This window comes from Cyprinus carpio, chromosome A5 (assembly GCF_018340385.1).
Source record: "Cyprinus carpio isolate SPL01 chromosome A5, ASM1834038v1, whole genome shotgun sequence".
NCBI lineage: Eukaryota > Metazoa > Chordata > Actinopteri > Cypriniformes > Cyprinidae > Cyprinus > Cyprinus carpio.
In genome coordinates this window covers 38318528-38331582 of record NC_056576.1, presented here as the reverse complement: position 1 = coordinate 38331582, position 13055 = coordinate 38318528, and the positions used below count along the sequence as shown (strand labels likewise).

Below are 13055 nucleotides of genomic sequence, written 5' to 3'. Positions count from 1 at the left end.
CAATTGCTTCGGGAAAAAAATGATTCACTTTCCCGATGCGCTTGAAACGCCTACTCATCAGAACAATGTAAATGCAACAAAATTTAGAAAACATTATGAAACAGTTGATACCTAAACAAGCCTTGTTTACTGACACCATGTGATTTTGGACGTTTGACGCGCTCTCCAAATCACTTAAAGTGAAACAAATGATTAGAGAAGATTTCGAAGATTCATGAAGCAGTGTTTTGAAAGTGCCCATCACAACCTGTGATGTTCTTTTACTGTAGCTTTCAAACACTGACCCGGGAATGATTTCACATGGTTTTCACATTAATTAGCCATCACATCAAATATATGGATAATTATTTCCATATATTTCTTCTAAATATAATTCTACTGTAGCAGTGGTTTAAAATAACCAAATATTTTGGGTGACAACCCAATTTATAGCGGTGCGATATTTGTCGTTTTTAACCCAACAACTGGCTAAATGAAAACCTTACTCCGTACACAGACCCTGCCGTAATATCTGTCAATGCTGTTTCTAATGAAATCTCCCCAATCCTTCTAAACATCAAGTGTGTTGCTTCTCACAACCCTCAACTGTTCTTGAGATAAATGAAAATCAGGTGGTGAGGTTACAAAAGTTCTTTGTGGAGATGACCAGGAGCAAATTTCAAGGGACAACAAACAGTCACACACTATCTCAAGTGATTATCTCATCAAAATACTCCAGGAATGGCGCAGAGAAGTTAAGTGCAATTTGAAATCAGAGGCTCATAACAAAGCAGACCGCTGCTTATCTGTGCGCTAATGCGTGAACTCAACTGATCTGCACTTGTGTTTGTGGCCATGCCTGGGAAATGTATGAATGAGTTTGGGAATTTGAACAGATGAAGATAATGTGGTGCACATTGGGAACAAAATGGACGTGGTGATACTCCTGGAGCCAACAGTCAGATGACCTACAATACAACTCTCAGGAGGAAGGAGGCACCAGCAATCTGGCTTATGGTTTCAGAATAATTTAACTTTCTATCAACATTGGCACATGGTCAACTCCAGCTAAGATCTCTGTCTGCTCAGTGACGTAGGCTGCATATTGTGAAATTCCCAAAAAGCATCCTGGATTCAATGAATATTCGCCGTTCATACACTCACACTTGGACTATTTGCCAAATATTTAAGACGATGACAGTGCAAGACAAGAAGAAAGCCAAGAAACAACTCAGAGCTGCCTGGAAAATAAAAATAATAAGTAACCTCATGCATGGGCACATGAGATGATAAAGCACAAAGTTGATCAGGCAAAATAAATTACCATGGATGGTGGAGGATTTTAAAAGTAAAGACAGCAATAACTAAAAACCTGCATTTTTTTTTTTTTTTTTTTTTTTTTTTCTCACAGACAAATGAAAATTCACAATATTTTGGCTCTGCATAAAACATCAAATATGTTTTGAATGTTTGTGCCATTTTGTGGACAATACTTTGGTGTCGTCGAACACATACATTTCACTGTATGTGAAAACAAAATTCTTCAAAACATATCCAGACTGTGATTAAATTCAGGCGAATCTCAATAAATTAGAATGTCGGGGCAAAGTTAATTTATTTCAGTAATTCAACTCAAATTGTGAAACTCGTGTATTAAATAAATTCAATGCACACAGACTGAAGTAGTTTAAGTCTTTGGGTCTTTTAATTGTGATGATTTTGGCTCACATTTAACAAAAACCCACCAATTCTCAACAAATCTAATTTAATCTCAACAAATTAGAATACTTCATAAGGCAAGGCAAGTTTATTTACATATATGTTATACACAATGGTAATTCAAAGTGCTTTACATAAAAGAAAGTAAAATAATCATGAAAGAAAAAAAAATGTAATAATAACAAAGTAAAACAAGGAATAAGACCAATACATAAATAAATTAGTGGATTGTTGGCCTTCTGGAAAGTATGTTCATTTACTGTACATGTACTCAATACTTTGTATGGGCTCCTTTTGCTTTAATTACTGTCTCAATTCGGCGTGGCATGGAGGTGATCAGTTTGTGGCACTGCTGAAGCCCAATTTAATCCCACATTTCCCTTAAACTCACCTTCATCTGAATCTCCATTTTTTTTGGTCTCTTGTTTCTCATTTTCCTCTTGACAATACCTCATAGATTCTCTCTGGGGTTCTGGTCAGGTGAGTTTGCTGGCCAGTCAAGCACACCAACACCATGATCATTTAACCAACATTTGGTGCTTTTGGCAGTGTGGGCAGGTGCCAAATCCTGCTGGAAGATGAAATCAGCATCTTCAAAAAGCTGCTCAGCAGAAGGAAGCATAAAGTGCTACACAAATCTTGGTAAACGGGGGCAGTGACTTTGGTTTTCAAAAAACACAATGGACCAACACCAGCAGATGACATTGCACCCCAAATCATCACAGACTGTGGAAACTTAACACTGGACTTCTCCACCCTTCCTCCAGACTCTAGGACCTTGGTTTCCAAATGAAATACAAAACTTGCTCTCATCTGAAAAGAGGACTTTGGACCACTGAGCAACAGTCCAGTTCTTCTTCTCTTTAGCCCAGGTAAGACGCCTCTGACGTTGTCTGTGGTTCAGGAGTGGCTTAACAAGAGGAATACGACAACTGTAGCCAAATTCCTTGACACGTCTGTGTCTGGTGGCTCTTGATGCCTTGACCCTTGCCTCAGTCCATTCCTTCTGAAGTTCACTCAAATTCTTGAATGGATTTTGCTTGACAATCCTCATAAGGCTGCAGTTCTCTCGGTTGGTTGTGCATCTCTTTCTTCCACACTTTTTCCTTCCACTCAACTTTCTGTTAACATGCTTGGATACAGCACTCTGTGAACAGCCAGCTTCTTTGGCAATGAATGTTTGTGGCTTACCCTCCTTGTGATGGGTGTCAATGATTTGTCTTCTGGACAACTGTCAGACCAGCAGTCTTCCCCATGATTGTGTAGCCTAGTGAACCAAACTGAGAGACCATTTTGAAGGCTCAGGAAACCTTTGCAGGTGTTTTGAGCTGATTAGCTGATTGGCATGTCACCATATTCTAATTTGTTGAGATTGGTGGGTTTTTGTTAAATGTGAGCCAAAATCATCACAATTAAAAGAACCAAAGACTTAAACTACTTCAGTCTGTGTGCACTTAATTTTTTCTTTAATACATGAGTTGCACAATTTGAGTTGAATTACTGAAATAAATTAACTTTTCCACAACATTCTAATTTATTTGAGATGCATCTTTTTTTTTTCTTTCTTTCTTTTTTTCTTTCTCTCTGTACTGGTTCCATTACCAAGTTGCACAACTGATAAGTGCTGCTCTTTTTGTTACGATACTTGTTTGAGCTGCATAGCAAGGAGAATGTATCCACTTGAACCATACAGTTCAGTGCGAGCTCAGAGCAGGTGCATTTGCTAGCGGACCGATCTCAATCATGCAACACCATAAACAGTGATATTCAGTGAGAAGCGCTTGAATTTGCCACATAATTTTCTGTTATAAAACATACATTTCTTGGTGATTTAAACTAGTTTAACCCTTGTGTGTCAATTTAAAAAAAGTTCACTCTGAGGACAAAAAAATCTATATCAAATAATTGTCATAAAAAAACTTTAAAATGAGACCAGACTTAAGTTTGGTCTCATTTTAAAGAAGACCCTTGTCAAATTAATTTTGAAGCAAAAAGCTTTTAAATAGTGAAACAAAAAAAAAAAAAAAAAAAAAAAAAGCTATGGAGGTTTTACTTTATGAAAATTATTTACAAGCAAATTATTATTTTTTTTTTTATATATAAATTTTATAAAACAAGTTGAACTCAAAAATTGCTAGAAAATCAAAGCCCTAAAAAAGTTTTGTTCCATATTTGAGGTTGATGTCTAAAAAAAAAAAAAAAAGTTTCTGTCTCTCACTGGTGCACATGCACAATTATTTTTTTTATTTTTTTTATACACACATTCAAACCACACTCTGATACTATAGCTGCATAATTTATCCAACTGGATCTACAATACAACAAAAGCAGGAAACAGAAAAAAGTGAGTTTTTGCTTAATGTAATACACACTTTTGCCAACATTTTTGGACGAGTGTTACTAGAGTAAAACCATTTACCATGCTTTATCATGGATCTACCACTGTAGCCATGCTTTTTCAGCAGAAATATGGTATATTCAAATTAAATGTATTCATATTGTATAAATATCATATTCATGATAATTCATATTAAATATTAATTATTATTATTGTAAATTGCATTAAAAGTATTAAAGTAGTTACAAATATAATTACAGTATTTAATATACTAAATGCATTTTAATTTCATCCAAATGTACCAACGTATTTATATTATGGTGAATTTTCCTAATGGTAATTTTCTTCAATGGTCCTTAGTCTTACTATCAGAATATTTGTCTATTTGTTTTATTTTATTTTTGCTTTTTGTACTTTTAATGTATTTACACTTTTTTTTCATTCGTAGTTAATGAATGTACATTTACAATTTATGCCACTCAACTCAAGCTCAAAATATGAAATATCATTAGTAACTGTATGTATTTATGAAATACAATAATTAAAATAGTAATTTATGATCATTATTTTATGAATATTGCTACTGCTCCGAAATTTTTGTCTGGAGCCCTGTTTAGTCTTTGAACAGAATGTAAAATGATGAAGCATCACTGCCAGTTCCAAGATATTTGATATTTAATATACAGCTGTGTGGATGTGAAACCAGAAACCAGGCAATTGTTAAAATGTGTTGTCAGTTGTTGTGGTTGGGTCCATCATGAATGTTTTCTTTCACTTTATATGAACATAAAAAAAAAAAAAAAAAAAAATTGGTTGTTGTCTGTCACCTGCTAAAAACTACAAGTGAGGAAGGATGACATATAAACTTGCTATTCATGGTTTATTTTTTTACTAAATGGTTTAGGATCAGGTTTATCTGAATTAGATCATACCATAATAAGTGTTAAAAAAAAAAACAAAAAAAAAAAAAATAAAACACAACAACTGGAATCCAGTCCATGACTAATTGTGCAAATACAATAAAAAAAAAGTGCAAAATCAGAAAGTGAAAAAAAAAAAAAAAAAAATCAAACAGACAACTGAATAGCTTTTAAAAACTGTGTGCCACTAATCTAGCAGACATTGGTAAATCCAGGGATTAGTTTCTCAGAAGCGGTCATCATAAAAACTTGATACTTTGCAAAAACATTTTTGTTTCCAGGCATACTGATAAATACCTGTGTATCCTGAGTCCAAGAAATTATGTAAAGGCAGCCAATCAGATTAGAGCTTGCCAGAAAGCGTTTGCCATTCTTGTGTGCAATACGAGTCAGATGGTCAGTGGTAATATTTAGCATCTCATGCTCGTCAGTGACTTTCATTTCTAAATTTAGTCAGTCTTGGTAAGGTTTTGAATTTAGACATACATGATGGACCATGAAATATACAACTGGAGAAAAACGTTGCAGACATGTACGGTACCTTCTTAGTCTTGACAGTGGAATGGCAGCAGTCGCCTCCATCGTAGTTGCAGTAGGCTCTGTTGTTGATTGCATCACAGTAATTGTCACCCATGAAAGGCTAAGATAAAAACAGAGAGAGAAACTCAGAGCACCACTAACAGGAGAAATGGAGAGACATCGGTCTACTTACATGATGAAAACAGCTCATCTGCCAACCCAAACACAATCACATCCACATCTTCACTATTCCTATGCTTAATAATCATAACCGTTGCCGTGGGGGGGGGCTAAGAAAGAAAGAAAGAAAAAAAGAAAAATAAAGAAAGAAAGAAAGAAAGAAAGAAAGAAAGAAAGAAAGAAAGAAAGAAAAAGAATAAAAATAAAATAAAATAATTATAAATGGTAAATAATTATAACATAAGTCATGACTATGACAAAAAGTTAAAATGATTGAATAATAATTTAAATGTATGATTTATTTAATAAGTTGATAGAGTTAACCTATACATATGATACAAATATTAATTAAGAGATACAAAGTCAAAATTATGAGAAACAGGCAAAATTAGGTAAGTCACAATTATGAAATAAAAAAAATGATACTAAGTCATAATTATGAGAAAAAAATAAATAAAAATACAATTATGAGACAAAAAGTCAAAATGAGTTATTACATCAGTTACAAGATAAAAAGTCTAAATTCTGTGATGATGCATCATAATTGTGAGATAAAAAAGGAAGAATAATAACGGTAAGTCATAATTATGAAAAAAAAGTTATGTTATACTAAATCAGAATTATGGGATTTAAAAAAAAAAGTAAAAATTATAAGACACTAAATCAAAATTATGAGGAAAAAAAGTTCAAATGATGAGATACAAAGTCAAAATTATGAGACTGGCTTTGCCATAAATAAAATTTTTATCACATAATGATGACTTAGGCATTTTAATTTTGAAAGTCAAAATTATGAGAAACAAAGTTGTAATTATGAAATACTAAGTTATGAGATATAACTGTGACATAGTAATAAAATTATGACAGAAAGCCTTAGTTTAGTTTAGTCTTACAACTTAGTTTCTCACACTGTAAGCTACAGCTTTCAGCATCATTATGACTTAGTATTTCATAATTACAAGTTTGTTTTTCATAATTTTAACTTTCAAAATTTTAAGATACTAAGTAAAAATTATATGATATAACTGTGACATAGTTATATAACTATGTTAATTATACATGATTATGACAGAAAGCCTTAGTTTAGTTTAGTTTCTTATACTTTTAACTTATAATTATGATTTACCAAAACATTATTTTCTTTTTTATGTGGCAGAAATTGGTGAACTGAACCTTTTTATTGTCAGATCCCTTCTTATCAAACAAGAAAGGGCATGTATGGTGTAGGTGAGAGTTACTTAAACATTTTTAGATATGCCAGTCTGTACTAGAAACATATCGCACCAAGTGACAGGTATCGACAGGCACAGAGGGGAAAACAGAAAGATAGGAGGAGCACTGAACATCACAGTCACTTGGACATGTACTGACTTTAGTGTAGAGTTCCTCTACATCTTCATCTTCATAAATCTTCTTGGGCCTCTGCAAATGGAGGTCAAGGCAAGAGTGTTGCCAATGAGGGAGGGGAAGACAGGATAGAGAGCCATTTGAGAGGATATGGACATTTGTCCAGATGTCTTACCTCACATCCTTTTATGCAGTGAAGGACTTCCGGATGGGGGTACCACTTCAGGCCCATGGTGCAAACTATGTGCTGAAAAGAGGAATGAAAGAAAGAGGTTTTCAGAAAGACATGCAGAACATGTGATTTTGATGCACCATTGCCATCACAAAGTCGAGTCCAATCTCTGTGTTTGCATCTGAAAATTGACACATAATGGTGCTCAGTTACTGTAAGTGTTCTGTTCCCTCCACATGCCAACCACAAAAAAAAAGAAAAAAAGCCAAACCAGGAATGTTTACCTTAAGTCTCTCGGCTCTGGCCAACTTGGAAAAAAGAAATAACTTCCACATCTTGTCAACATGTATACTGTAATTTTATTTATTTACTGATTCCAGCATCTTTATCAAATTATAGGTGTTGTACAGAGAGGGTGTTCATTTTTCATTAGCATGCTCTTGTGAAAATAAAGAAAGCAACCTGATAGGCTTAAAACTGATTTTTAGGTTTTCTTCTCATTCTATGAAACTATATTACAATTTACAAATTAAAAAAAATGACATGTATCGACAAGCCCTACAGGAAGCTAGGCAGAATACATTTTAACTTATAGGATAGAGCCACACCCAACCATTTTCTGATGTGGCAGAAATTGGTGAATGAACTTTTTATTGTGTAGATCCCTTTTACAATTATCAAACAAGAAAGGGCATGTATGGTGTAGGTGAGATGTTACTTAAACATTTTAGATATGCCTTCTGTACTAGAAAACATATCGCACCAAGTGAAAGTTTTCGCAAGGCACAGAGGGGCAAACAGACAAGTATGAGGAGCACCTGAACATCACTTCACTTGGACATGTACTGGACTTCAAAGAGTTACTCTAATCACCATCTTCATAAATCTTCTTGAGAAATCTGCATAATGTGTTGCCATGGGGAGGGGAAGTACAGGAAAGAGGTTTAGAAGTTTAGGAAAGATGGTTATGCAACTCACAGGCCTTTTATGCATGTGACTAATACTTCCCACTTCACTTCAGGCAACTATGGTGGTACCACGTCAGCATGTTGTTGCAAACTATGTGCTGAAAAGAGGAATGAAAGAAGAGGTTTTCAGAAAGACATGCAGAACATGTGATTTTGATGCAACATTGCCATCACAAAGTCGAATCCAATCTCTGTGTTTGCCATCTGAGGGTGCACCCCCTGCTTTTTCTTATTTTTATTTATTTATTTTTTATTTTTTTAATTTTTTTCTGTGGGCAACTGTTTAACTGTTGGAGGAAAAAAAATCTAGAAGTTTAAAAATTAAAAAGTCTATTTACTGCCCACCTTTGGCAGAAACTATTTAAACTAATTCCACCCACCAACATGTGATTGGGATAGTCAACATTACAAAAGATGGTCATCAATCATCAGATTCAGTAGGGCAGATGGTAAAGTGTATGTCATACTCTTTTTGATTCGATCGACCCGGGTTCGAATTTGACTTTTGGTAAACTTTTTTTCTCCCTTTTCAAATTTCAAATCACATCAGATTATTATTTTTAATAGGAAATAATCAAACAGTTGAAAATAAAGTACCTGGTAGGGTTGGTGGGTTTAGGAAGGGCTTTTGTCCCAATAAGGTGGCATCCATTTAATAATTTGAATAAAATGAAAGTTTACACTCACTAAGTTATTACTGCATACTGTTTTATAACGTATTGCAATGCTGAGGTGCAGGTAATTGTCACTATTTGCAATATGTAATTAGCAGAATAGCATATGATATCACTAGTCGTGGCCTAGTGGTTAGAGAGTTTGATTCCTAACCCTAAGGTTGTGGGTTCGAGTCTCGGGCCGGCAATACCACGACTGAGGTGCCCTTGAGCAAGGTACCGAACCCCCAACTGCTCCCCGGGTGCCACAGAATAAATGGCTGCCCACTGCTCCGGGTGTGTGTGCACTTTGGATGGGTTAAATGCAGAGCACAAATTCTGAGTATGGGTCACCATACTTGGCTGTATGTCACTTCACTCACTCACTTAAAAAATACTGCTATTTTCACTAAGCATAAATAGCCTCTATCGCCTATTTGATTGGAAATACTTCAGACTGCAGAAGATTTTCACCATCTAGTATAGAGAAAAGCTTTCACAGAACTGTCCCAGACTGACTGGTCTTGTTGTATTTTCATAATTTAGTGGGAAAACTTACAGTACACTTATGAGAGATTCAGTCCTTCTGCAGTAACTTGAGCTTGAGTGGTGAATAATGGTAAAGTTCATTTATCAATACTTACAGGGGTCTGAACCGACAATGTTTTGGTTACTATCCCAAAATACAGAGAGATTCTGCATGTAGCAGTCTTTGGTGAACATGTTATACCCTGTTAGCCCGATTGACCTCACACCAATAAAATTCAGATCAATTTGTTTCCCTCAGACTAGCATGTCATCATCATCTGAATAAGCAATATCAAATTAGATGTCCACGCTCTCTTCTACCAAAGCACTCTCCCATAGCTCCCGAGATCACATTTAGCTCTCAGGCCTTTTAATAAAGGTTTGGTTTATTAATTAGAGGTTAATATTAGTACTCCCCTCAGTGGACCCAGCATGAACAACGACTCTCCAAAGTGACGCTGAGATCATGTAAAGGCCACGGTCTGCCAAGGCAACCTAATGCATCAGCAATGTGCACAGTCATTTTGCTGATGTCAGGGAAGCTAATAAGTGAGAAAATAAGAGGAGCATCTTAGTAGGTCAGTGGTGAAACCTGAAACGAATCACTCTCGAGGGCCAATTCATCAAGATAACTGATTCACGGGGCCAACGGCCCATCTCACCAGGAAACAGAACACAAAGAACAAAATATGCATTAAGTGAGAATGGAAAATGAGGAATTGTACGGCCACCAATGCTTCAGTCAATGTGCAACTGCATTGTGCAATTGCCAGCTTGCTTTTCCACTTCCACACCTTGGCCGGTGTGGATTTAAAGGATCGTTTCACCGCACTGGCCAACAAACACAGCTTGACTATTAGCATTAGTGCAAGTGTCAGTCAGGGCAGCCCTGGATCCAGGAGTTACGGGACAGATCATGCCCTTGCTTGGCGTGCAGAAGGGAACAGGTGCTGTGGAATTCAAACAGCATCGATTGACACAGGGTGGCTACTGCTGAGAGAACAGTTATTGATCTCACCTCAGCCAACCCCCCTGGAACATTTCAGCCACATCGATTCGGCCTCCTCTTCCCTTCACACTCTGTCTCCAGACTCGAATTACCACCCAGGGAAGATCATATCAATTACACAAATCAATCAGAAATGTGTTGTTTCATTTCTCTGCCTAAAACCGCCTGACTTGACACAAATGCCCATCTAAACACAACAGATGTGGGGGGATGGCATTCAGTTCGAGCACAGTGAGTTTGTCTAGCATCTTCGATCAATCCTGAAATACCCTCATCTTAAAGAGTTCAATCAAAAATGAAAATACTGTCATTTACTCACCCTCATGTTGTTCCAAACCCATACAACCTTGGTTCATCCTCAAAGCACATATTAAGGTATTTTTAATGAAACCTTAGCGTTTCTGTCCCTGCATTGAAAGTCCAGGTAACAAAAACTTTGAAGACCCAAAAAGGTCATAAAGACTTCGTAAAACAAATCCATATGAAACAAGTGGTTTAACCCAAATCTTGTGAAGAGATACAATCACTTTGTATGATGAACAGATTTAATTTAGGCTTTTAGTTACTGATGGCACAAAAAGTTACTAATGTAGAATTTTAGAATATATTATTGTAAATGAAAATGATATTAAGACTGTCAGTTGTTTGTGAAATAAATCTGCTGTAAAAGGACAAGTTGATCAAGCCTAGTGCATGGAATGCTTGAATGTGGACATGTCCGAACAGTTTTTTTTATTTAAGAATAGGTTTTATTTATTTTATTTAGTTATTTTTTCTTGATCACAAATTCGAAATATCATTCATTATCAGTAGTAGTTTTTGGTACTGTATATGAGAAGTTTTGGTAATAAAATATATTCTCTTGCAAAATAAAATGATCCTTTTTAAATTGTTAGGATGCCTCCCCTGATTACAGGGTATTTTCAAGCAGGCAGTCTCCCTAAATCCCTCATGCTTTGATTTGGCTGTCTCCCCTGTGTTAGGTTTTCAGGAAGGTAGCTCATTGTCTTTAGGAACATAGCTGTTTGAGGACAGCTGTTCTGCTAAGCTGTTTTGCTGTCTGGAGCATCGTTGGTGTGGATCATGGCATGGCATAGTGGGCATTTTGTTTCCCATAGTGGCTACTAGAGGACACAGTGCGTTTTCACTTGAAGGAGAACATCTCGGGTTACGCATGTAATCATGGTCCCCCGAGAGGAAACCAAACACTGTATCTCCTTGCCATGCCTAGGGCCTGCCTGTTTCACATCTCCTTCAGACAAATAATTAATTGACATGCATTACAGGCTCCCTCTCATACTTCTGGTTGCTCTGCTAATGACCTCACGAGCTGCGCAATCCAATGGATTCAGAGTGTTTTCCACATGCTTCAGGCATCAGTCCACTAGAGCAGTGATTCCCAATCCTGGTCCCGAAGAACCCCCAACACTGCACATTTTAGATGTCTCCCTATTCAAACACACCTGATTCAACTCATCAGCTCATTAGTGAAGACTCCAAGACCTCAAATGTGTGTGTCAGATAAGAGAGACACCAAAAACATGCAGTGTTCGGGGTTCTCTCTAGGACCAGGATTGGGAACCACTGCACTAGAGGATGCAATGTCTCATTCCCTCTAGGGGAGCCATGGCTACATACCTATCCTGAGATGTTTCGCTTTGTGTATGATACTGTAAATTGGTAAAATATATTCAGGTTTTAAAATTGTGTAGTGTTTTCCAGCATGCAAAGACTGAAGATTGCATGTTCTGGCCTGCAGTGGAGCCTGACAGGTGTTCAGTAAAACCGCCTGAAAACAGCCATAACACTCCCAGTCAAACCCAGGAGTCACCGCTAAAACAATGTAATTCTTCTGACAGGTATATTTATTTAAAGCTTTTCTCATAATGCCTGTAATAGGGTCATTGTTGAAATTATAGTGATTACAGATGGCATTTTAACTTTTATGACTTGGCCTCAGCCTCGTTGCGGTTGAGATGAGTTAAGAGATTACTGTAATCATACCCTGTTTTACCAATGCCAGGTAATTGTGAAAGCCATGCATGCCTGAGCCTGATGCCAATGAACAGTAATTGGATGTCTGCAACATTGCAAAATTACAACTGCTGCATGTGTTTGCTGATCAGAGACAGAAGTTAACGAAAGAAGTTTACTTTGAAAAATTTACATGGAAAACTTAATTCTGAACATTTATTGTAACCCAAATTTTCAAATAAAAATTAATAACATTACTATTATTATTATTAATAATAATAATTGTTTTTATATATAATACAAGGCAATGTTTCAAATAAAAAGTTATGACATTCCTTTTAATGCAGTTTTGTTGGCCTGAGAGGTGAGTGTAATTGTTAACAGTTCACATTAAAACCATTGTGTACAGAATATATAAATACATATAAATACATACCAATATTATATTTTATGAAATGGTTAGCTTTGTGACTTAGTTTGAAGCCATTAAATACATATACTATATACAATACGACTGAATTGTTATTTCAACACATTTTCATGGCAGTTTGTAAGCATTTTACATTTTGGTGAATTAGTGGCTGATTCGTATGAATTTGTATAATCTCATTGGCATGTTTTATATGGGTGGATCTTGATGTTTCATTTTTTTTTTTTTTTTTAAAGACTCACATTGTATGAACCTGACAAGACATACCTGTCTTAAATTAAACTGACCGACAACATATGCAGACCTAATGCAGTCTTAA

General features: G+C 35.9%; 1 protein-coding gene across 2 annotated transcripts in view; it reads right to left on the bottom strand.

Moving 5' to 3' along the window:
- Positions 1–13055, bottom strand: part of LOC109090002 (pappalysin-1-like) — a 122586-nt gene that overhangs the window by 6965 nt on the left and 102566 nt on the right. The window contains exons 21-23 of one of the 2 annotated variants that reach the window (XM_042757173.1): positions 7178–7249; positions 7027–7077; positions 5498–5596 (exon numbers count right to left, since the gene is read on the bottom strand). In XM_042757173.1, the coding sequence (XP_042613107.1) occupies positions 5498–5596; positions 7027–7077; positions 7178–7249 (222 nt within the window). The remainder of the gene's footprint in view (positions 1–5497; positions 5597–7026; positions 7078–7177; positions 7250–13055) is intronic. The other variant, XM_042757174.1, reaches the window with a different exon arrangement.